The 25086-nt window shown below is 44.6% G+C and overlaps 1 protein-coding gene across 1 annotated transcript; it reads left to right on the forward strand.

Moving 5' to 3' along the window:
* The first annotated feature begins 266 nt into the window (after positions 1–266).
* On the forward strand, positions 267–3826 carry olfm3a (olfactomedin 3a). Its single transcript, XM_076138108.1, has 4 exons — positions 267–422; positions 1105–1324; positions 2377–2483; positions 2574–3826. The coding sequence occupies exons 1-4, from the start codon at positions 276–278 to the stop codon at positions 3249–3251; spliced, it is 1152 nt and encodes a 383-aa protein (XP_075994223.1). The 5' UTR covers positions 267–275; the 3' UTR covers positions 3252–3826.
* The last annotated feature ends 21260 nt before the right edge of the window (positions 3827–25086 follow it).

The following is a 25086-nucleotide window of genomic DNA, read 5'->3' on the forward strand; positions in this document are numbered from 1 at the left end:
AGCCTGTGCTCTCGAGATGCCAAGAGCAGACAGCTCCGCCAGCTACTAGAGAAGGTAAGCAGACACATAAGAGTGTTTACCAATCCGCCATTAATGCGATGCACACACACTCAGACCGTAAAGGGCCATCTATGCACTTCCTCCTGATCAAAATGCACCACACTGATTTTATATCATTTCCAATTTTAATCTGGGCCAACATTTGAATAATAATAACACCCAGCTCTGTCCTGTTCCCTTATTAATCATGGCTGTCTGTATTCTAGGTGCAGAACATGTCCCAGTCCATCGAGGTACTGAACCTGCGGACCCAGAGGGATTTCCAGTACGTCATAAAGATGGAGAACCAGATGAAGGGCCTGAGGACCAAGTTCAGACAGGTGGAGGATGACAGGAAATCCATCATGGCCCGAAACTTTCAGGTACTCTACCCACTGCCGCAACGTTGGATTTGATCCCATTTTTACACGTGAATCTCTGCTTTTCTTCAGCGCTGCAGCACATATGGAGGACGTGTTAGAGAAACTGCTTTGGCGCTTGCAATAAAGCAATCTTGCTGTGATAGTAATGGATTTACTCATTAGACTTTCATGACCTGAGGAAATGTGGCAGACGTGTTGGAGAGTTGAGCCGTCCCCATGGTGACCAGCTATATGGCTGAAAGCAGAAAAGCATGCGGTCTTTTGTTCAGTTGTTCAAGCTGGGTCCAGGTCAAGGGTCAAGCTAGAAATACTTCCAGGCTCTTTTGTTTGACGTTTAATGATGTTTGGATGCAAGTGAAGTCCACATTACATTACATTACATTACATTACATTACATTACATAGATACACAGTCTTCCTCCTCCTGTGTCTAGCTCTGATTTCATTCCCGGATGGTGTGTAATATGATGGGTGACTATCTAGGGTTCAGTCCTGAAACTACAGTCACTAAAAATGTCCCAGAGTTCCCATGGAGCACTGGACCAACCACACCTGCATCACTTTGGTGCCCTGTTCTGCACCTGTTGTGAATCGCTCCTCTTAAACTCTGTCTAACAACCTGTCTGCCGTCTGACTTTCCTCTCCGTTTTCTATTTCGGCTGCTGTCACTGTCACGTCCGCAGGAGCTTAAGGACAAGATGGATGAGCTGAAGCCATTGATCCCTGTGCTGGAGCAGTACAAAATGGACGCTGCCCTCATCTCTCAGTTCAAGGAGGAGATCAAGAACCTGTCCGCGGTGCTGACGGCCATCCAGGAGGAGCTCGGGGCCTACGACTACGACGAGCTCTACCAGCGAGTCCTGCGGCTGGACAACAGGCTCCGCAGCTGCATGGGCAAACTCAGTGAGTGGAGAACGCTGAATGCATCCATAAGTCACTAACACCTGCAGTAACATGAATAATGAGCGAGTACTGTGGGTGGGTGTTACTACAGACGACTGCCACTCTTATTTACATGATGCAGTATGAGCAGTCACAGATGTGTTGTTGTCATAGTGACAGCTGTGTTGTCATTTTGCCACAGCACAAGGAAATGATCACAGGGAAAATCTTCTTAATTAAATAAAAGGTAGAATATGGTATAGACCTCGTTATGAGGTTCGATCTGTATTCTGCAGCTTAAGAAGATAATTTGTTCCCCTGAAACTTTGTGTTTACCTCCTTCTGGCACCAGAAAAGAACTCTTCTTCCTTGTGTGTAGTGTTTTGTAGGTTGTTTGGCTTTTCAAATACAACATTGTCTCAAAATCATCTCAAGATCCATGAATTCCACAGGGAACGTGTCAGCTTTCCCTCATCTTCGTCCTTCATATCTGACTCAATCATGCAGGTCTTACTATCTGCAGTGCTGCCTAGGCGGTGTAACTCTGATGCATAACAATGACACTTTTGTCATTCCGATGACATTAAAGATAATCTAACCATATCCTCCTAAGACCCTGCGTCCTCATATGTGGACATTACATTTTTTCTTCCCTTCCCCTTAAACATCATTGTGCCTAACTTAAACCTGTTGTCCTCATATGTGGACATTTGTGGCTGCCCTGTAGTGGCATAAGTAACACTTTGGGTCGCTAGAAAAGCAAGTAATGTGTTCTAGCCTTTGTGTTTATATGGAGTACACATATTTAACACCAGTGGCATGCAGTAGAGAAAGTGTGTTGCACATAACAGAAGAAAGCAGAGTTGCCAGTGGCGACAAACAGCAGTGGTGCGGCTGCTTCAGGTTAAATCAAACCGCTCTCTCTCTCTGCCTGTGCGAGCTTAGTATGCACAGAGGCCACAGTCTCGGCTGGCACAGGCATGAAATTGGCTTGAGAAATCTACTTAGAGGAAGAAGAAAAAAATATCCACCACAGCTTATTATCTTTTTTGCTGCATTTCTTTCTGAAACAGCATGTGGAAAATTAATGAAAATCACTGGACCTGCTACACTGAAGACATCTGGGACCAGGTTTGGGGCGTGGATGACGGATCCGGTCGCATCCACCAGAAACAACAGGGTGAGTTAGGAATATGAGGGATATGTCAGCATGTACAGTATCTGTGCTGTGTAATCATGGCCGTAATGATGTAATCTCTCTCTGATGTAGGTTTGGTACATGGACAGCTACGCCAACAGCAAGATCGTGCGCGAGTTCAAGACGATGGACGACTTTGTAGCAGGGGTAGTGTCCAGAACCTACAGCCTCCCGTTCAAATGGGAGGGAACCAACCACATCGTCTACAACGGATCCCTTTACTACAACAAGTACGAGAGCAACATCATCGTCAAGTACAGCTTTGAGACGGGCAGCGTTCTGGCCCAGCGAGCTCTGGAGTTTGCCGGTTTCCACAACATGTACCCGTACACGTGGGGAGGATTCTCCGACATCGACGTCATGGCTGACGAGTTGGGCATGTGGGCGGTGTACGCCACCAATCAAAATGCTGGGAATATTGTCATTTCGCAGATCGACCACGACACCCTGCAGGTCCTGAAGACGTGGAATACCGAATACTCCAAAAGGAACGCAGGCGAGTCGTTCATGATCTGTGGGACGCTTTACATCACCAACTCTCACCTGTCAGGAGCCAAGGTTTACTACGCGTACTCCACAAAGACTTCCACCTACGAGTACATTGACATTCCTTTCCACAACCAATACTTTCACATGTCCATGCTCGATTACAACCCCAGAGAGAGAGCGCTGTATGCCTGGAATAATGGACACCAGGTAATATTCAATGTCACCCTCTTTCACGTCATAAAAACAGACGATGACTCTTAAACACGCACACGTATCCTTTTTCCATCGACATTGAAAGCACCGCCATTCCTAACACAAGGACCTCCCACCTACAGTACTTGTTTTCTTTCCTCATAAATGGACTATGGACTTTCTTTGCCGTTACTTGAACTTTTGTTATTCGTGGCTCTGGATTCTTGGCTGAGTTGAGCATTGACACCATTCCATATTGACTCAATATGGAAAACGTGTTGCTGTACTTTCCATTGCTGCCGCTCAGACTGAGATGCCTTATTTGCTGTGTGTTGGTTCTGCCAGCCGAGGACTCTTGCATGAACGCCTCCCTTTCGTCTGCAGTGATTTACAATAATTCTCGCTGTTTTTCTGTTGCCTATCTGTTTTGCTTAGTGTGTTTGTATTTTTGCCTATTTAAAAGTCTATTTAAAAAAGTATTTAAGCAGAAAAGGAGACTTTCCTTGCATATTTGCGACCAAGTGAAGCTAGTTGATTGCAAATCTAAAATGATGGCCACTCTTTTCAAGACTCTGGCTCTGTACTTTATTGCTGTTCTGTATGTCTCCGTGGAAAAAGTCAATTTGTATTTTTTATAAAACAAAACCATAGCCGACCATAACACCTCTGGACATTTTCATTGATTAGACTGGTCTGACTGGTCTGACAGGTCTGACAGGTCTGAGTCCTCGTTCTTTCACCGCCCTCGTCCTTGCTTGGCCTCCCCTGCCGACCGCACGACACGCCTGTCACAACCGGGCTCCCTTCAACCTGTCCGAGTCAGGATTCCCCGGGAGGTTTCAAGCTTTGCCCTCAGACACAATTGGCTGTGGTTGAACCTCTGGGAGGGAACCCAGATCTCCGGTTTGCTTGAACGCCTTTTCCTGGAGCCGCACATGCACCTGCGTTCAAACTACTGAGTCACAGCCAGACGATCCGGTGGTTCGGACGTTGGTGGTGTTTCTGTGTGGAGAATTCATTTCCTGCCTGTGTCTGAGTGGGATATCTCTGGGTGTTCTGGTTTCCTCACACAGTCCAAATACATGCAGATTAAGATATGACTGTAGGTGTAATAATGAGTTTGTTTGTCTGCCTGATGGATGGATGGATGGATGATCATGTGTGTTTTAATGCATTCTAAGATCTCCATTTATTCCACACATTCCTACACTGAAACATTATTCTGTTTTGTTTAGTTGTTACATTGAAAGTGTGCATGCGAGGGCAAGTACAAGATAAAACATGTGCATAATATAAAACCCACGTTTGAAAATAAGAGGAGCCTGAGCGAGCGAGGGAGCGTGAGTGACGATAGTGAAAGATGATGATGATGATGGTGATGACTGCAGCTTGCAGAGAGGTAGGAATTTTCATGCACTCAACACGAGACCCTGTGATAGCTGGAGAGTCGTCTTCTGGCATTTCAATCAGATTGAAGTGGCGACAAGCCGCTGGGTTGATTCGAAGCTTTTACTGTAATTTCATTCTCCCCATCTTGCCTCTGCCATCAAGGAGGTTTATGACGCCTGATGGTGAGTTTGAAGCTGTCCCGGTGTATTCTAGCGCTTTTTTTATGGGGAGACATCAAACATGCCTAAAGGAGGGAGAGGAGACATTCACACACACACACACACTCACGCGCTCCTCCAGTATTCCCACACACCATCAGAGTCGGATTGCAGCATCAGTGATTTGGTGACGATGACTTTAATTCAACAATTAAGTCGTAATTTCCCAATAAGGTGAAAGAAATTAATTAGAGCAGAAAGAACAAACGTCTGGAGACTAAAGGTGGACTGGAATAATAATGCAGCCTTGCAATTCACTTTTTTGGCTTGAGGATGAGGCTTTTAAGCCGTCCGAGCTGAACCATGGGACTCTGGAGTGTCATGAAGCCAGCAGGGGGGAGTGAAGGCAGGAACATGGCTGACTTACTGCTTCTTTAAATAACTCAGGGCCAGATGCAGCGAGCCTTTTTGTGCTGCTTTGGGAGGCATTACGTCATGCCATCTTTGTTTACACCAAAAGTTTGTTGAAGGCGCCATGTTGGAAAGGTTCCACCATTCGACCGCGCCTTTTAAACTCTCATTCACACGAAAAATGCAGGGCCATTCGCTGATTGCTGATTAATTAAATGCAGCCTCAGTTGATTAGACGTTCATTTTAGGTAAATTTTAAAGCACAATGATACTCATGTACTCGCATCTGACCCTCAGTCTAACAACATCACTCAGCCACGCCCTTCCTCCCTCCCGTCCTCGCTCATTTATCAAGGGCCCCAGACTCCAACTGTCACTCTCACATACAGTACATGTCAGCCGTATCGGTCCCCCCCTTGACTCCCCACCACAACTAACAACAACAGTAAAAAGGGATGAAAGAAAAAAAAAAAAACGACTTCCCAATCAGCGGCTCTTTATTAAATCAAAGATGGCTCCTGCAGAGAACTCCATTAGGATCGATCGTCCACTCTTCCTGCTCATACACAGCACGTGGTGGGCTGGCTGCCAGATTACATGCTGGGTGCTTATTCATAGAGATTTAGTCTAGGCTAGTCTAGGATACACAAGATCCACTTCTATTCTCCCGTACAGCACTGCTATACACACTGAATGAGAACAGTGTCGCAGCACATTTCTTCAAATATACTTTTTGCTAGACATCTTCTTCTTCAAGTGCAACAAGGGTTTGTTTTTCCGTTCCACTTCCCCTGACCCTCACCAGCTGTTGACAGAATTCATCTTCATCACACTTGTTTCCCTTCTCTGTTCTTGTGGAAACAAACACGTGTTGCATCGTGGCAGCAGTGACCGGCCGTGTGTTTTATCACAGAGGAACCGAGTGTCTGTGCCTCGTTCTCATTGATCCACTGAAGTGTGATTAATCTCTCTCTCAGACGGTTAGAAGAAATTGGAGAGACAAGACATTTTTCAATAATCCTGAAGAGCTCATAATTGCTTTTAAATACACCACATCCTCAATTAAACCCACGAACCAGAGCTCCGTAACAGCTCTCAGATGATTTTCTAGTCTGAAGGTCTGAAGGGTTTTCCTCAAAGGTTTGTCTGTTTCTCGTTGCAAAGCTTTGTTTTCTCTGACTTTGATGGCTCGGGGCTCGGTGATGTGTGCCAGTTTGCTTTGAAGTATTTTTCTGAGACTTGTAATTTTCTGAAAGTCAAATAATGTTTTGGCACAGAGCCCAACACCTGCCAGAGCTCCTTTATATTCACCTCATCAAATGGAACGTCTATGTCGACTGATGCTGAAAGTGCACCGCCCGCCGAAAGAGACTTGGGCTTCTTTGATAAAGTCTAATTGCGTTACGACATCCCACCCCTCGTCTCCCCAAAGCCCTAATGTAATATAAGAGACATCCCCCAACCGTTCTAACAAAGTGAGAGTTTAGTTGCTGCGGTGGAAACCAAATGCAAATTTCTGCTGTCAAATTGCTTCTTATTCTTCTTCTGTATCTTCTTCTCCCTGTCTCCCTCTCTCTCTGTATTGTGTGACGTTCGCTGTCGTAAAAGAAGGTAGGGGAATTACCCGCCACAAGAGAGAGAGAGACAGATATGACCTCACAGCATTGTCTCCTGCTGTACGAGGTAATTATCATGTCACCCGAGTGAAAGTTGTGCCTCCCATCTTGTCACGATGGAGTGAGCGTGTCATCTGAAAGATCACTCAGGGAAACCATCATATTGCATCGCTTCTACCCGCCGGCAACCAGCAGATTGATTTCCCCCCTTTATTACACTGGAAACGCCTCAAAGCAGCAAATTGACTTATTTAATAACACAAACTGTCACAATGTCTTGAAACTCTTTACATGGATACTTTGCCGTCTCTCACCTGTAGAAAACACTCTTGACTTGTAGTCCTAATAACTCATGAGAACTATGAATTCTGAACTATTATCTGTCATCCTGTGCTCATATAAGTCACCTCACTAAAAGCATCTGTCAGTTATAAATGTCCTTTGGGATTTGACTCAAAAGGACACATCAAAGTTTGTACCTTGTACCTCCAGGCTGAAGGTTGCATGCATGAGGCAGTCGGACACTAATTTCATCAGATATTGCTCCAGCATGAAAGTAGTTTCTTTTATATTTATTTCAAAACAAAGTGCCGTCTTTCAAAGAGCATGTGAGGGAGAAAAAAAACAACCCCAGAATGAATGAATGAGTGTTTTTTTCCCTTTCATCCTTTTGCTCCCGTGGCTGTGAGCAGAAGGATCCATGTGTGATTCAATCCCATCCAACCGCAGAAAGTAATTGAAACGGCACGTCAGCTCTGAGGTGGCATTTTCACGTAATGTTGCAAAGTCAGAGGCTTGTTCTGATTTCCATATAAATCATACACAACCTTGTGAGTTTGTTTTGTTTTTGTATTGGATGTTTTATTTGTACTTTCACAGGTGTGTGTGTGTGTGTGTGCTGTACTTTGAGAGCTGACCACTGTCATGGAATCGAGCTCTGAAGAAGTCACAGATATTATGTATGAAACAGTACAGACAGAAGACTCAAAAGGCAAAAGTACAAGATATGACCTGACATAAATGTAAATATACATTTTTACATCTTTTACATTAACACTTTTTTACAGGCTACATTCAATATTTCCATATTCTTGTGTCCGTATTTTGACATATGCAGCATTTGTAAGTGGATAATCTTCACAGACGCCAGTGCAGCTTGTTGAACTTGTCGTTTGCATAGAAAGAAGTGATCAGTCTCATTAGCAGCCCCCAGCTCAGGGCAGCAGAGGGGTCAGAGGCTCTGTGCTCACAAAGACAAAACTAAAGTGAAATATCTGCAATATCTTTAAATGATGTTTTTGTAACAAGCTTATATAACCTCTGAGTGAGGAGCTACATCATTATTCTACAGCTCAGCCTGTAGCTTGACACTTGTGTGTTCCTTCAGAGCAACATTTGTCCTAACCTGTACGCTTTGGATAAATAAAAGGTTTTAAAAGAAAATGTAAACAGCAATGAGCAGCAGTGCTATTAAAGAGATTTTGCACTTGACTCTCTCTCTCTCTCTCTCTCTCTCTCTCTCTCTCTCTCTCTCTCTCTCTCTCTCTCTCTCTCTCTCTCTCTCTCTCTCTCTCTCTCTCTCTCTCTCTCTCTCTCTCTCTCTCTCTCTCTCTCTCTCTCTCTCTCTCTCATTTCTCAGCCCAGAGTTTCACCCTGATTGCATCACTTTCTGTTGGCTTTTGTCTTTGGCATACTGATGCACAAACATCAATCTGACCTTCCACCACCACAGCATGAATACTTTTGATTAAACATTCAAGTCATCTTGGAAGTTTAATCCTATTCACTTTTACACTTGTACTTTCACAGCGAGCGAGCGACCCCCCCGCCCGGCCCCAGCACCTTCTCCAGTGGAGTGTGCTGCTTTATTAGCTGCTGAGGCCTCGGCCATTGTTGCCCTGATCAGGCGATGATTGGCTTTCATATCAGCGTAGCAGCGATGTGAGATATGGGTGATAGGATTTACATCAGGCCAGAGCCAAAGGAGGGGAATTAATTAACAAGAAATCCATGGACACAAATTACACAGAATCCACAGCCACTCAGCCGCATTCATCAAAGCTTTGTTCACTTGCTTATGGAACAATATGCTTCATTTAGGTGAAACGTACGAGCCGAAGAACCGCAGCGCTCGCAGCCTCACGCTTTGGCTGATTGCCTCCTTCATCTGCACTCTTTTCTCTTTGAGTGTCATATTTGTTGAGTTGAGCCGCGTGAATCCAAGTGATGGGTCTCGACTTAAGAGGAGACGCTCGGAGCACAAAGCAACCTCAGTGCCTCTGTGGGAAAGAATACCTGGAAGGTTTGCTGAATCACTTAGCGTCGCCCCCTTAAAGGAATTTGAAAGAAGAGGACTTAATGAGATCTACCTGGAGATTCAGCGGTCATGCTATTATTCTCCTACAACTCAATCTTATAAAAAATTAGCGCCTGTCAGTGCCAATATTGATTTATTTCCCACAGGTGTGCGTTCGTTTCAGAGCCAGTGCTTTTTCATGGCAGACTGCCAGAGATTAACTACAGCACATCAATATGCTTCACATAGAGACGCTCCCGTTGCGTTCCTCTTCCTCTTCCTCGCTCCCTCGGCTGAGACTCGACTCCTGCAACATTCATACAGTATCTACAGGATTCCTGGATTCTGTCACTCAGAGTTCAAACTCCGTCTGTGCGGCCTAATCCAGGCAGGATTAGCATTGGTGGCCATAAAGTTAACTCCAGTCTGTTCTCTTATTCAGGGCTGGGGACTTCCTGTGTGTGTCTTTTGTGTAGTCTCGGCTTTTCCACACTGTAGGGACCCAACTTTGACATATCTAGACTTTTCACAGTGTTCCTCCTCAGCAGGGGAGAATATGAGAGACTTTTTTATAGCAGATCAATTATTGAAGCATGGCATTATGGGGTGTGTGGCCCTACAGCTGGAGGACTCTTTGGTACCCACAGTGTATATGGAGAACATCCTCACAGTTAAATCACTCTTTGCAAATGCTTTAATATGAGCCTGTCTTCACTTTCACAGACATGACCGCGCTCTCTTTGGCAGGCAGGAAATGCTGCAGGGTGACTGACAGCAGAATCACACCCAAACGAAATGAAACTGAGACGACGTCTCTCCGGATGCGGGGGCAGCTTATTGGACCCTTCTGCAAAGCATGCGGCAGAGGGAATTGGGAGTTGGAATGAATGCAGAGGATAAGATGGAAAATAAACCAACATGCTCATCTGGGAGATTAGAATAAATTAAAATCTCCCCTCATACCCTGGAGAATTAATCCCGTCTGAAGATAATGTGTGTGTTTGCATAATGGGGCCTGGCTTTGACCCGGGCCGGCACGAGCAGCTAAAGCGAGGAATTCTACTGAGGAATGGCTGAGATCATTGTATTACATTAGCTGTAAATGTATGAGGAAGGTTTTTTGATTGACTTTGGTGTTCAGAGAAGCAGAACGACTCAAATAACCTGGATAACAAAGTGTACCAGGGGAGGAATTATGGAATGTGTAATGAAACAAATGTGTTGGAAACTTCTGGATGACCTGACAAGAGGAAGGAAACGCGTAAGGATCGTCCCCTAAAGAAAAGAAACTTGTGTGTTCAGAGGAAGAAAGTACACCGAGCTTTGCTGAAGTGCTGAGGGAAAAACCTTAAGGAGTTTTAATTCATCAGAAAAGTCCTTAAACTGTATTTGAAACAGCTCGGAGAGGTGGAATCCTCCAGCAGTGAGACAGAAGTGTGGAAAGTGGGACAGCGAGTGTGTGGACGGGCAGAGAATGCTGATATTCGCTCAGACTGAATATTCTGTGGTCGCCACCCAGGAGCCAAGCAGCCATCTGTTTGGATGCAATGAATATTCAAATGAAAACATCATTAAACACCACTCCAGCTGATGTTATTAGTTCAAATTACAATATTTATATAAACTGTTTCGCCTATTTGCTGGATTACAGCTGTTAACATGGAAGACGAGCTCTGTCAGACATAACAGATGACCGACATGTGCAAACTGTATCCATCAGATTTCAAACTACTCTCCACTCCTATTCCTTCCTTCCTCCTTCCTCTACACCTCTTCCTCCTCCTGCCTCTACACAAGAGCACAACCGACGCATGGAAGTCACCACCTCAGGCATTTCATCACATGTGCACTGTTGACAAAGACCTAATGGAAAAGTGACAGTCTCTTAGCAGCTTCAGCACATTTTGTAAGCTCTGCCTGCCTCCGTTGTTTGTTTACCCTACCGGCACGCCTGAAACAGCTCTGTCATCACTGGAAATTGCACAGTCGTGTCAAAACAATCATAAACAATGTCAGCGCAGCAGCGGCGGCGGGCGGCGGCGGCTCGGCCTGAAACCGCTCTGCATGCGTTCAAAGTTTCAGATGTTTCTTTATTGCCCGTGGATTTATTTATTCACAGTGCAACAACCCACGGCTAATGTAATTTAGCCATCTGGTGACAAGGTTTGGCAGTGTAGAGAAGACAGGATGAGTTCAGCAACCTTCTGCTTGCTCTTTATCACACTGGTAATAACAGAGGAAAGAGTAATACAGTTGATAATGAAATCTGACTGTGCACAACCACAGGCCTACTTGTCATTCTGGGCGTTCTTTGCTCACTGTGTGACTTTTTGGAGTAAATTAATCATCCCAGCTTATTATTTACATCCAGGCTGCCGTGTGTTGTTCCTGCCAAATTATTGTGATAAATCTTGCTAATATTGTTTTCTCTTTTCCGTTCTCTGCTCCCAGTTTGAGCTTCTTCTTTTCTTTTTTTTTAAAGAGCCATTTGAACTTAAACTCATCAAAACTTTGAGCCCGGTGAGATTCTCTGCTCGTCTTCTTGTTCCCGTTGATAAAAGTCAACTGTGTACCGAAACAAGATTTTAATGAGGCCCTTCTTTCCCCTGAAACACCCTCCTGATGATTAGACACACATCCAAACAAGCGCTCTGAAGAAATAAATGCAAATTAGAGAAATAGCAATGCAGAAACTATCCAGCAGCATCAAAAAGTCAAATCGTGACTCCAATTTTAACAGTAAAGGAAAAACATGTTCTTGTCTTGTCTCATTTAAATTTGATGAAATAAACGTCTGGTGAGGTGAAGAAGAATTTATAATCAAAAACACCCAAAACCCTCTGATCTGACATTATACATGTTGTGTAAACTGCAGCCGCTGATTTGGATTTTCTCCTCTGCGTAGCTTTACTTGGCTTTATAATTCCTCTGTGGCAGATTTGTGTACAAACATGGAGTCGAGGCTGACAGCGTGCATGTAATCAGCATCTGATTGAGGGAAGCTGAGGCTGGTTATGCGACGAGCAGCAGGGCGAGTGAAGAAGGAGCTCAGAAAGGTGGGGATTTGTCTAAGATCAGAGAGGTCAGAGGAGAAATAACAAGGCAGTGACGCCGCATAGAGACTCTCATTAATGAAGTCACCAGCTTCCAAAACATTTACCAAAGGGCACAAACTCCACCTGAGGAAACTTATTTCAGCTTCTGATAGGATTAATTATAATCTACGCTGTCTAAAGAACGCGTCTAAAATCAAGCGAGCGCCGTCGGCTTTATATTTAAAGTCCTTCCTCGCCCACACAGGTGTTTTCAGGCGGCATGTTCAGATCCAGGTTTTAGTCCGTAGGTGTAAGTGAGACGTATACGTGGATGGAATGTATAGTATTCTGTCATTCTGCGTTTACGTTTTCATATGGGAGGTGAAGTAAAGTGCAGGCGGCGGCGGCGGCGGCTTAGACCAACCTTCACTTGATTCTGTCCTTACTGACTATGAAAGTATAACAAACATGACATTTGCTGTACTTATCCATATTACCTCCATATTTATACTCTGAAAGGCATCTGAAGCTCTGAAATAAACTCTGGAGGGAGGGAGGAGGGCAAAATAAAACTAATTCCAATACTAATTGGATGAATATTGGAACAAGGCTCGACTCAATTATTGGCATTTACTGCGATCAATATTTTCAGCTGTTTAAATATATTCAAAATAGACTTAGAGTGAGAAATAACACAGTGGAGGCTCTTAAACAGCTCCGTGTTCTGTTGGTGTTATCTGTGTGTGACCTCCTCCCTCTCTGTCTCTTTGTTCTCTGGTCAACATTAAGTACAAACACTTTTCCTTTGGTGAATTGGGAAATGGGATTCAGGGAACTATCGGATGAAAGAAGCATTTTTCTGAGTCCAATTGACAGCTGTGACATCCTTTATGCTGCGTCATGCTGTGTTCATTCTTCAATGACCTCCAGCGGCGACATCTCACTTCAAACCTGCCTCGTATCTGAACAGGGTGGAGAGTTCTCAAGGGTGTGCAGGAGAACATTCTGTCTCCGTGTTCTCTCCCTCTCTGTCTGCCTCCACTGGTCCACTGCTTTAATTCATGCAAACAAGCTGAGGAAAGTTACTTTAAAAAACTTTTTTAATTTGTTCTTTGCACATCTTGTTCACTTCCACCATGACTAACAGAATTGAGCATTGGATCCACGAATAAGAGCCTCTGCACTCTACACTCCATCACTTCACTCTGCCAAATAATGAGCAACAGACAGAATGATTACAGTGGACAGCCCAGGTCCTTAACATTCATCCAGTAAGTCTTTCAACGATGCAAAACAACAACAAGGGCAGACATTACATACCTCTGCCAAGGCTGAGCAAGGTTAGATCTGATTTAATAAGTTCTTCCCCTGTGTTTGACCTCCAGGCCCCGGGTCAGCGGCTTTGAAAACCCAAACAGATCAGGACATGAAAAGCAAAGGCAAGTTCATCCAAATCCTCAGTTTGATCGCTGCCGTACCGACGGAGCTTTGATCATTTATTCAGTCTCCTACTTCCTGTCTCCACAACGGTTGTAAATTCCAGCCACATTTCGGTTCTGCTTCAAAATACTAAATCCTGGATAAGTCGGCCAAAACAAGTAATTATCCTTTATTTTTATATTTCCCACAGCCTTGCTTCACCATTTAATCCTAACAAAATACAGTTTTGGGGTTTCACAGTATTTATATGCTCTATAAGGAGATCAGTGTTTATTTGCTTTGATGTATCAATGTGATCCATTAGCTCTAACACCATTATTTAAGGGATAAGAGCAAGCGATACACTCTTCATTGATCCACAGCTGTACCTTTAACAATCAGGTTTACAATCAAGCGGTATATTTATCTGACCTTTAGTCCAACCATTTCACACACTGTGCAGTTTACTGGTTGGTCCATTAATTAAGTGAATCCAAACTTTCCACTTAAGGTAACAAGTGATGTGTGAAAGCTGTTCACTGTCTCTCATCTGCAGAAGGATTTTAAAGTATAATGGAGGTTATGGCTTGGGTCGTCACCAGACACTGTACAGGCACTAATTACAGTCACACACACACACATTGTAGGTGGATGTTTGTCTCATCTCCATTCTGTCCATCAAGGCACAGACCCTGTAAATAATGAGCTGCCTGTGTGCTGCAGCCTGAGGTGCTCCGTCTGCTCCTCCCACACGCAGAGACGAGGGGGAAGGAGCTTGTTAACTTCACTTGCTGTGCTCCAGGTCAAAGCTATGAGTTTGTTGTTTGTTTTACAGTGTGTGACCTCTTCTCTTAGGAACATTGATAACATGAAGAATAAAACTAATGAGGGCAGGATCTTATTGGAATGAATCCTTTGTATTTCCACCAACATATCAAACCCTCATCACATTGACAGTCCAGAGACGATTGTTAGCGTTTCAACTTTTCAGTATTGATAACTGGATGGATGGATGGATGGATGGATGGATAAGGTTAGCAACGCAACACTCCTGTGGTTCCAGAGAGCTCATCTGCATTCATGTGTGTGTGCAGCAACAAGCTGTGCCTCACCAAAGAGCTCAGGCAAGGGAGACACACACACACACACTGAAGCTCACAGAGCAGAAAATGAAGAGGAATACAGAAGAGCGGAGAACAAGCTCAACAAGGAAAACAACAAATCAGAGGAAATCATGGATGTGCTGGACAGGCGTTTGTCCACCTGGTGTGTGGTTTCAGTGCACAAGCTAATCAGAGGCCACAGGCTCTATACCTGCAGGACCACCGAAGGGTAGCCGGTTCGAGTCCCCCCTGTGGACTGGCAGCCAAAAGTGACACTGCCGAGGTGCCCTTGAGCAAGGCACAGAACTACAACCTGCTCCACGGGCACTGGCTGCCTGCTTGCATGTGGTGCATGTGTGTGTAGGAGGGGGGCGCAATTTCAGATGTGTGTGTGCATGTAAGATAATAAATGCATGGGTCTGAAATAGGGAATTTCTCTATCTTGAGATCAATAAAGGTGTGTTCTTCTTCTATCTTCTTCTAAAATGAGTTAGGACTTGGAGAACCTTCCTTCCATGTGTTGCTGTTACCCTAGCAACAAACCACAAGTCTCACCCCTGTCTGGGATCACCAAAAGCTTGTCTTTGATCCCCAACAAGCTGCATTAAGATCAGATTGTGCTGCCTGTGTGTCTGGGAGGATCCTGCCTGCCTGGGGCCTCGGTACAACACATCCATCCTAACACACACGGTCATGTTTCTTGTCTCTTTGGGTTGTAGAATTCCTCAATTACAGTGTTTTAATGTGTGATCTATGCCTCTGCTTATTCATGTGAATGGGTTCGGTCACTTGGCACCCATTTGCTCTCCCACATGTGCATCAGTCTGAATAATGAGAACGACCTCATCATCATAGATGCATGTCAAAAGAATAGAAAGTCATAATTTGCTCTAAAATGTACTTAAGTAAGTCATTTAAGTACAGAAGAATGGAGAAAGCAGCTTGTGCACATTTCTCCCTCTCTCTCTCTCTCTCTTCGCTGTGCTTTACCCAGCTGTCTTACTCTGTGCAAACTTATGACCGCCCTGCCCTCCCCCCTCCCCTCCCCCCTGTGAACATGCAGAACTCACATCTGCATTTCAAACATCCACTCAAGCTTCATCTATCAATCAGTGTCAGGGCGATGATGAGGCTGCGGCGTCAGAATGGACAAATAGACAAAAGTTGAAACAACTTGTCAGACTTTTGGCTGAAATGGAGAATCCTCTGCGGCGCTCCCACACCGCTCCATGTCATCCATCTGAGACGCTCCTTTCATTTCAGTACTTATTCTCTGATGAAGTGTTGTAATTTACTTTCTGTGTTCCCACTTTCCCTCCTCAGCGTGCCTTGTCCGCTTCTATTTCAGTTACTGATTTGCTATATTTTCCAAAATTACTTTTTGGTTTCGCTCTGATCGAGAGCGTAAGCGCGGATTTTTCTTTTTTCTTCTTTCTTCCCGTATCGAGAAAAAGTGAGATTGAAGAGGAAGACGGTGCAATGCGGTGCCCATTTCTTTTCAATTACAAAAAGCTGTCAAAGAGTTTGCTGCACCATAAACTTTCCACACACACTCACGATGCCTGGTGGCTTCTACATGAGTGGACGTCTCAGAATGAAGCCACTATTCAGCTTTAATCCTTTGTTAAAGTCATAGTTCTTAAGGATCTGCAGAGGACTCAGGACTCTGATAGACCCCACACATCTGGACACATGGACAACTGAACTGTAAGAGAAGTTTTGGTGAAATACTCTTTTCTTTCAAGCCGTTATTTGACTCTTTCCTGCACTCGCTACATTGTAGCAGATACGGCTCACAGCTAAGATACACCAGTTATCGCCTATTCCGTTAGAAACCTGCTCCCACGCAGCGCTTTTGAATTTTGCTCTCGATGTCTAACTGGGGCAAGCAGAACGTGTGATGTTCATTTCAGGTTTAAGATTTGGAGACGTTGTTCATTCACGTCCCTGATAAAGCTCTATAGAGACAGAACCATGTTCAATCATCTGCTGATTCTGATCAAATCCAAAAAGCTGGGAAATAGACTGAAAAGTCGGGGGACTGAGGCTGGTGTGGAAGTGGAAGTTTGAAGCGTAGAATCTCTCCACTTGTAAGGATTGATGCTGGACAAAACACTTGCAGGAACTTCTGCATTATGCAAGAGTAAAATCTGAAATCGATGTACCCTTGACCTCGCCTGTAGTGACAAATTCTAGTATTTCTTTATCTTGTCTCATCAGTGACTGTACCTCCGTGGCAGACACTACATCATCTCTGGCGATGTGAGGGACTAAGCAGGTAGATGCAAGGACACAAGCAGATCAATACACAGTGTGGGGTTTGTGTTTGAGTCAATAAAAGTCACGCAATGAATCCAAAATTAGTCAAACTACTGGGACCTAAAAGAGGTAAAAAGAATAGAAATCAAGTTACTCAGCACCACTAAACCATCCTGACCTCCAGAATGACAAAGGGGGGACTTATGAGGTAAAGTGGGAGGCCAAACCAAACCCTCATAGTCAAATTATTATAAATAAACTTTATCTACAGTTTACCAAGGACTAGAAATAAAAGATGAGCTGACTAATTTCAAAAAAGGGCAAAATGAGTGTATTGTGTTATTTATGGAGACTTGGACAGAGGGACAGAGGGACAGAGGGACGGATGACCATGGGGATGGATGGAGAGAGTAGCTACCTTGTGTTACTTTGCAGTCTCTGGTGAGTTGAGATTGCTTGTGCTCAGCAGGCAGGGCGAGCTGTGTTTGGCACGCACCATTACCTTCTTCTTAAGTTAAACCTTGGCTGAAGATCAAGCTGATGGAGCCCGGGTGCTCTCAAAGTCACTGCATTAAGAGCTGGTGGTGAGTGTATAACACTCATCAGGTATCGTCTGGATTTCTCATTTCTGTGTCTCTCTGCTGTTGCTCTAAACACCAGGCTGCTTTTTCCCTCACACCGTTTATTCACTGCTCTTGCTCAGACTGCACTTTAGCTGCAGGTCACAGGATTCATCGGGCAACAGTCAATGTTTTGTGTACCGACAGACGTGTGTCCTGAGGAAGCAACCGTCTGTGGAACTCACAGCGGGGTGGGAGGCGGTCTACTTGTGCGAGTTATGTTGATTTATAAATGAGAAGGCACAATTAGGATAAGTAGCTGGAAGTAAAGACGATGCAGTCAAATGTTTAGATAGAGAGGTATAGGATAGATCTGATCCCATTTACATTCAGCCCAACACTAATGGTCGGTTTTGCGTTCTGTTCTTGAACTCATCAGAACACAATCTGATATTGGCATGCAAGCACACAGTGACTAAGGAGTTCCTGCAGACTGAGGGAGCAGAGATCTTAATTAACACATGTTAGAGGCAGGGACAACACACAACCCCAGCCTGAACGCGTCGCTCCCTGCCATTCATCAAGAGACTCAACTCTCTTTTCGCCCCGTCTGCTCCTCTCCATCACCCTGTCTTTGTTTTCCTAAGCGTGCATTTAGCAGCGCAGGGGCACAGCAGAGCAAAACAAAACAATCGGCACATACAGATCGACCGATTTGCAGGAGAGATCGTTTCGCAATAATGGCGATTTAGCAGGAGGAAAAACCAGGGGCTGTGGCGGGAGGAAGGGGAAAGCGTTAAATCAATCAGTCCACTGAGTGTCCGTTACAGGATTTGCGTTATCTGGAAGTGGCACACATGGTAGCGTGATGAGGGAGTAAGACTTTGCTCTATAAACTAATCTGGACGTTGCGGATTTTAGAAGACTGAGGGATTCCTTGTCTGCCGTGACATTTGGAGGGTCGACCATAAAACACTGGGAACATCTAAGATGGAAGAAAATCATTACTCTCCCTCGTTTATTCCTGCTTATCGAGCTCCGACAGCTTAGAATTGGCGAGAGGAAGGGGCAACACGGGGCGATGCAGCAGCAGGAAAGAGAGAGAGAACATTCACAGGTTTATGATGTTCAGGCTGGAACTCCAGGTTCCATCTGCTGAAATGAACACAAACCAATTACTGGACGTATATCTTAGCTTAGAAAATATGTCTTAGGAACATTTTTGATCAAAAGACGTTTAAGTATAGCCCTGCATCACGGGCCAGGAGTGTCCGCTTCATCAAAGGCCTCAGGGGGCGCTAGATCACAGAGTCACGATTTAGTTAGACTTCAAAGAGCCGGCCTCCTGTCTCCCAAGCTAATAAATCAGCCTGGCCATGCCGAGCTCGTCCTCACTCTACACAGGCAAGATGGGAGCGCGGGGAAAATAAGACGGAGCTTTTCTGTTGGTCTTTTCTGAGGCGGGGTTGGCTTTACCTCCAGGCTACGCTTTGTCTTTGCCTCCTGCTTCACCACATCTGACAATCCTCAGGGGCCGGTGAGCATGAAGAAGTAGGGAGCCGATTGAACTCTCAGCACAGTGCCATGCTAACACTGCGTCTCTGACAGGCGAGCGTGCGCACGTGGTAGCTGTGCCACAACGCCGGATTAGGTTCTATTTGCAAAGAAACTTTATTTGAAACGAGATAAAGTCATAATGGCACCGCCGCCGCCGCCGCCGCCACAGAGCAAGGCGTCGTTATGTATTTAGTCGGTTTCCCTATCTGTGTCACCAAGCTGAATGGTAGATTGGTAGCGACACTATATGCTCGGTACTTATCTCGCTTCACCTTTCTCATTAGCTGTGCAGCAACGTGTGCTAACAACAATAGGGGGATGTGTTTGTTTGTCGACCTGTTGTCAGATCGGTGCTGTACCTTACACGGCGACGCCGACAGAATATTCCTGTGAAATTATAGCTCATCTTCAGCTTCCCCCTTCCTGTGTGATGACCCTCCCCTTTGGGATGCACAGAGATGGTTCAGCCTTAGGCGAGGTCACCGCAGCCTGTATTCATAAAGCTTTACTCTGACTTTACTGGGAATAAAACCAGCCTTCGAGCCACCTTTACTGTCAGAATCCTTCTTGCTGCAGTATTGTTAAAAGTAGTTGAGACGTCAGATAATATGCAGTAAAATAACTTGCAGATCTGTGTTAGCGGTGACGCACAGACTCACAGTTCTATTGTGATACCGGGGCTGTGTTGTAAAGTGTGAATCTGTCTTCCTGTGGAGGTTCAATGCCAGATGGGACTGGAAGTGAACAATAGGTATAAAAGAAAGGCAACAACACTGAGCGAAGTGCTTCAAAATTGCTTCATGGTGACAGAGGGAACGTGGTTTTGCAGACGCTTAAGACTCGACGCCTTCATGATTACATACAGCAGAGATCTCCCAATGCTTTTAAGTCGGCGTCAATTATTCAAGCAATTATACTTTTTGTGAAACAGTCCACTGTCTTCACTGAGAGCCGGCCCTTTGTCGATCGGCGGCGGTTTAATATTCACAACCACATCCCGACTGGAAAAACCGGTGTCAACCACTTTGGCGGCATGTCAAGTACACGGATCTGGCATGATGAATTTCCACGTCCCACAGAGATATGACTGCCCTTTCATCTGCCGAGAGAGAAAGAGCGAGCCTGTGTTGTGCTGTGAGGCTGCAGCTCGCAGAGTAAACTGTGGGAGATTCGAGGTGCGTGGATGATTTTTCCCCGTTATGGCCAGGAGCGCCGGCGTGGAATCGATCCCCCCCAAGGTATGAAACAGCCCCGGGCTATTATACGGGGAACTTTTACTGTCGGACCCAGTGGACCAATGCTGCTGACAACGGCACCCAGGTGACTTCACTCCTCGGCTGAGTTAGGCTTCAAACAGTGTGTGTGGCTTGTTTCATCTGAAATGAGCACATTAGCATTCTAATCAGCGCCATCTGACCAGAGATCGCAGTTCTGAAATGCTCCATTTGCTCAGCGGACCAAAAGCAGCCTTCTACTGAATTATTATCTGAGCCACGGTGCAGAGAGAAAACTTTACTTCCCAGATTTATGGATTTTCCCAAAGATGAAACAAAAATGCTTGAATTGCATGTTGACATCTTGGAGGGAAATGTGATGAAACTCAAAGCAATTGTGAGAGATTGAACTCAGAAAGCATGAATTGTTCATCTGCTGCTGTTTCATCCCTCAATAAAAAAGTATATTAAAAGTTTAAATTGGGTGCAAGTGGGAAAAGATGCCAATACAAAAATAAAGATCAATTACAGAAACACAATCTCAGCGGTGTAGGAAGGCCCGGGTCTGCTAATGTAGAGGAGACAGCTACAACTCAGCATCACAGAGTAATGAGCCGGCTCTCCTTCAACTGGAATCCAGGCTTTTCCCTGTAAATCACAATTACTCCCATTAGGTGCTCATGGGACAAGTTAACTTTTTTGCATTCTTTGTAAATCCTACAGGAATCGGAGGATGTCACACACACATCTCACATGCATATGACAAACAGTGCTTCCCCTGAGATGGATTGTACAGGTTGGGCTGCTTTCAAGGTTTCTGCAAGTTGATTTTAATAGCATGCAGAAGTCACGTGAAACTAATGGCTGCCTGGGAGGTAGGAAATCAATCTAGAACCTCGCTGTATGCTTTGGAAAACGGTCAGCAGCATTGTTAAGGCTTTGCAATTTGCAGCTAATGGGCCAGAGCAGGCAAACCCACCGGTGCAGACCTTTAGATCCAGCAGGCTCACCCGCTATCAGCCAAAACAAGAAAAGCACAGAAACTAAAGATGTTGATGTTCTTTCACCATCATCACATTAAACCAAGCTATTCATGGGAAGTGTGTGTGAGAAATACAATCCATTGCATTTTCCCTAAAGTATTCTAAAATGCCTTCACTGCCGACTCCATCCGTCTGATAAGAAGCATCCTTTAAGGACAATTCCAAAGACGGCAGGAGATAGAGTGTGTGACTGGCACCTGCGTTCCAAATTCAACATTCGAGCAAACGATACACAATCTCTCAGCACACACCAGCTTCGTTTGATGTTAGATTGACATTCATGTAAAAATGCCTCACGGGATGAAAAGACACGATAGAGAAGAATTGGATGATCCTTCAATCTCACCCCCCCCCCCCACGGTGACCTCATCACGCAGGTTTACATCTGCTGTGCTCCAACTCAAGGACAAATTGGTGCATATCTATCACCCGGCAGAAATGACTTTGTATGCACTTATTTCTGTGCATACTTTGTTTTTGTGTGTGTGTGTTTATTCCAGCTGAAGCCATGATTTAAGCTTCCAGGCAGTTTGGGACTTATGGGTTTGTGTTACTGGGTGCATTTCTTTAGGCAGGGAACTCAAGTTTGGCAACATTCAACATATTCCTCCGACTATATTACCCAATAAAGTGACAAAACAAAGATGTGAGGTCACCAGAGCAACAGACAGACAGCCGTGCCAGCAGGGCAAGGATGAATGCCAGACTGTTTGTTCTCCCCACGCATGACACAAGAGCTCAATGTCACTTCATAGATGAGAAAACAACTTTCCAGTTCTTCAAATAAAAATAAAGAAGCAACCCTCCCCGAAAAACTCAAGCGTCGTCTCAGTGCTGCTCGCTCGCGCTGTCTGTCTGTCTGTCTGTCTGTCTGTCTGTCTGTCTGTCTGTCTGTCGCCAGCAGCCAGCGGGCAGAACCGCAGGCTCTGTGAGGGGAGAAGAAATAGGTGAGTGACTGATTGATCAATCTGCAGCTGCAGCTGTGGCAGTGAGGCACAGGTGTCTACAATTACCAATTAGACCTCAGCTCAATGTGCCACACTGTTAACTACCTAAAAAACACTCCAAACCTACTGTCATGACCTCTTTAAGTATGTTTATTGTGTTAATCAGACAGGAGCTGAACTTTATATCTATATTTTGGAACTTATTGCACATTCTGACCATGATAATCTAATTGAAACAAACATTACAGGATGGCTAAATGATAATAAAGGCATCTAAAGCAGCCTGATATGGGAGATGCATTCATGGATCTATTCTTTCATTAATGAGGAAAATATTTAATTCATCCATCTTGTGCTTTCTACGATGACTGCAGGTTGGTGAGCTACAGCGTTGTGGCGTTTAAGAGGCCATAAAGCAAAACAACCAAGCTGCAGATAGAAGTCAAACAGAATGTAGCTGTCAGAGTGCCTGAGTTCACTCTTGTGATAGTGATCCATAGTAACCTCAGTGTTGGGTCGCTGCTGCTAGACAATGGCTGCCACTTTGATGAACTGCAAGGAAACCCTGGGAGCGCTACAAAGACACTGTCAGGAAGCACCTGGGACAGATTGTTAGTTAGGAAGTAACAAGGCTGCCTGGTTGGTTGATAGTCAACCTGAGTCAAGCATATCATACTCAGATTCTTCTTGCAGTGCACACAGCTAAAAGTTTGAAGTTCCTACCTGAACAATGCTACTTTCGCTCGCTCTCGTACTTTCTAACCCAAGGAAACGAAAGGAAAAGCAAACATCATCAAAGGGAACATGCAAATTTGGGAACCTTTGCCTGTGGAAGACCTTCTGTTAATCAGCCAAGGAAGCTGGAATTTCCCACAGCACAGAACAAAGTCAGTCAAGCACTGCGGCAGGCTGCTGGAATCAAACAGGGTGAAGCATGCAGCAGCAGCACCAGGACGGAGCTTGAACATCATCATAGAGGATCTTATAGGATGTGGTTGGGGTTTCATTGTTCTGTATCTGAGAGAGGAGAGGAGAGAGATAACACGCAGCAGAGGGGAATGTTGTCTTGAATGTGTTAATCTGGCTACCATATGTGCATCTCTCCTTATTTTAATATAGCAAAGCAATATGTTCCTCAACTACTATACAGCTGTCAAGGATGGAAGTGAGGACGTGAGGGAAAAGTTGCATTTTTCTGCCCTTTAGGACTTTTTTGAGGCATAAACAAACAATCCAACAAACTCCAAACATGGATCCATATTTTAAACCTGCAAGAGCCAATACACAAACAACAATCAACACACACCAGACACTATTATACTTCTTTGTGTTAAAAATTATATCCACCAAACAGGTCCAGTGCTCTTATATAAGGGACAGGGAACAGACAAATTTCCGCGTTTTGCCTTATTTGTGTTCATTTTAGGGTGTGAGAACATTAAACACTTCAATAATTACACTAATTTTCTAACGTGTGGCGTTCAGGGACGCTTTGTTTGTGCAGAGACAATTATGTGATGTAATGGTGCCAAATCAACAACGTTTTCATCTGAGAAATGTCAAATCTCCCCATTTTCTGGATAGGATTCCATTTTAGCAGGTTTTTACCACCCAGTTTTATCTCTCCGGTGCTCAATTATTGATTTTTATCAGCAATTTGTCTTTTTCACCAAATTCTTTGTCATCCTGCCGCTTCCCCCCGGCTTCATTGTGTTTCTCCTCTAATAGAATTCTGAAGTTGTCCATTAAGGTGCTCTTGTTTGTCAGGTTCTTATCTGATGTGAGCGGTTGCCTGTGTGAGGAGGGAAAGAGGCCTGGAGTGTTTCCAAAATGTTGCTATCTCATTCCAGGGCCCGGCGTTGTCATTTTCCTGAAGTTTTACCTCTCCCTCGTCTCTCGGGGCGTCCTGTCTGCTGGCTTTTACGTGTTCCAGTTTCTCTATCTGACCTTTTCCTGCACACCGCTGGCGGTTTCCTTGAAGGTTATCACTATTGTCTTATTTTGTCTGAGAGGGGATTTTGTTACAGTTTAACGCTGAGAAATTTTCCCCAGGTGGCGGTTAGTTAGCAAGGCACTCAGAGCAAAGCAACATCTCATTTCCTGCCTTGCACTCGCTTAAAGCCTCTTCAAGTTCAAGGTCGTAGATTTGATTTTTAGCTCAAATCCACCCTGAGTGCTCTGGATTATGTTAGATTTGGTTAAAGAAATGTCTTGGAAACTTTTGGATGCTTCTTCTGCTTCATTAGATCACAGATTGTAGCTTTTTGTAAGAATATTGTGAATTTAGGCTTTCATGTTTCACATATAGAGTTTTGTGTTCTGGTCCTGAATGAGTTTCCTTCATAATTTTGTCCAGTTCCCTTTTCAATACAGGATAATACACAAATCCTCAAAAAGGTCAGACTGTTTAAACCTCAAGACCTTCAGCACTGGGCCAAGTACTTGTTGAATCATCCGTATCGATTGACAACCGAAGCGAACCTCGCACAGATCTATTATGAAACAGTAAAAGCACATTCACTGGATCTTTAACAAAAATGCACTCTAAAGGAGTTTTGAAGGATAAATGTGTGAAGAGGAGCAGAATAAGCCGCTGTTGCTCCTGTCTGACATACAAGAAGTGTTTCAATCGTGAATGTGAATCCAGATCAACGGTCTTTGAGTATTAAAGGTCCTCAGGACAAAGATTGTACTATCAAACGTTCCCAGCGCCTCACAGTGCAGCTGATGTTTCACCATCTGTGAACACAGTGAAGACGCCATTATGAGTAAATGCGCCAAAAATGATGCGTGAGGCTGCGGTGACAACAACCTAATATGTTGATTGATTACTTAGGATCTCTTCCGCAGCGCCGGTAATATGTTTTCCCTGTCACCGCGATGACAAGACAAAAGGG

The sequence above is a fragment of the Genypterus blacodes genome, unplaced genomic scaffold (genome assembly GCF_046128005.1).
Source record: "Genypterus blacodes isolate CSIRO-AG114 ecotype Tasmania unplaced genomic scaffold, CSIRO-AGI_Gbla_v1 ptg000348l_1, whole genome shotgun sequence".
NCBI lineage: Eukaryota > Metazoa > Chordata > Actinopteri > Ophidiiformes > Ophidiidae > Genypterus > Genypterus blacodes.

Excerpts from the sequence above, each read along its gene's own strand:
- olfm3a (XM_076138108.1), top strand. The coding sequence starts at position 276 with ATGTCCCAGTCCATCGAGGTACTGAACCTGCGGACCCAGAGGGATTTC. Across the intron at positions 423-1,104 it reads TCATGGCCCGAAACTTTCAG|GAGCTTAAGGACAAGATGGA; the intron begins GTACTCTACCCA and ends TCACGTCCGCAG. Across the intron at positions 2,484-2,573 it reads CATCCACCAGAAACAACAGG|GTTTGGTACATGGACAGCTA; the intron begins GTGAGTTAGGAA and ends TCTCTGATGTAG.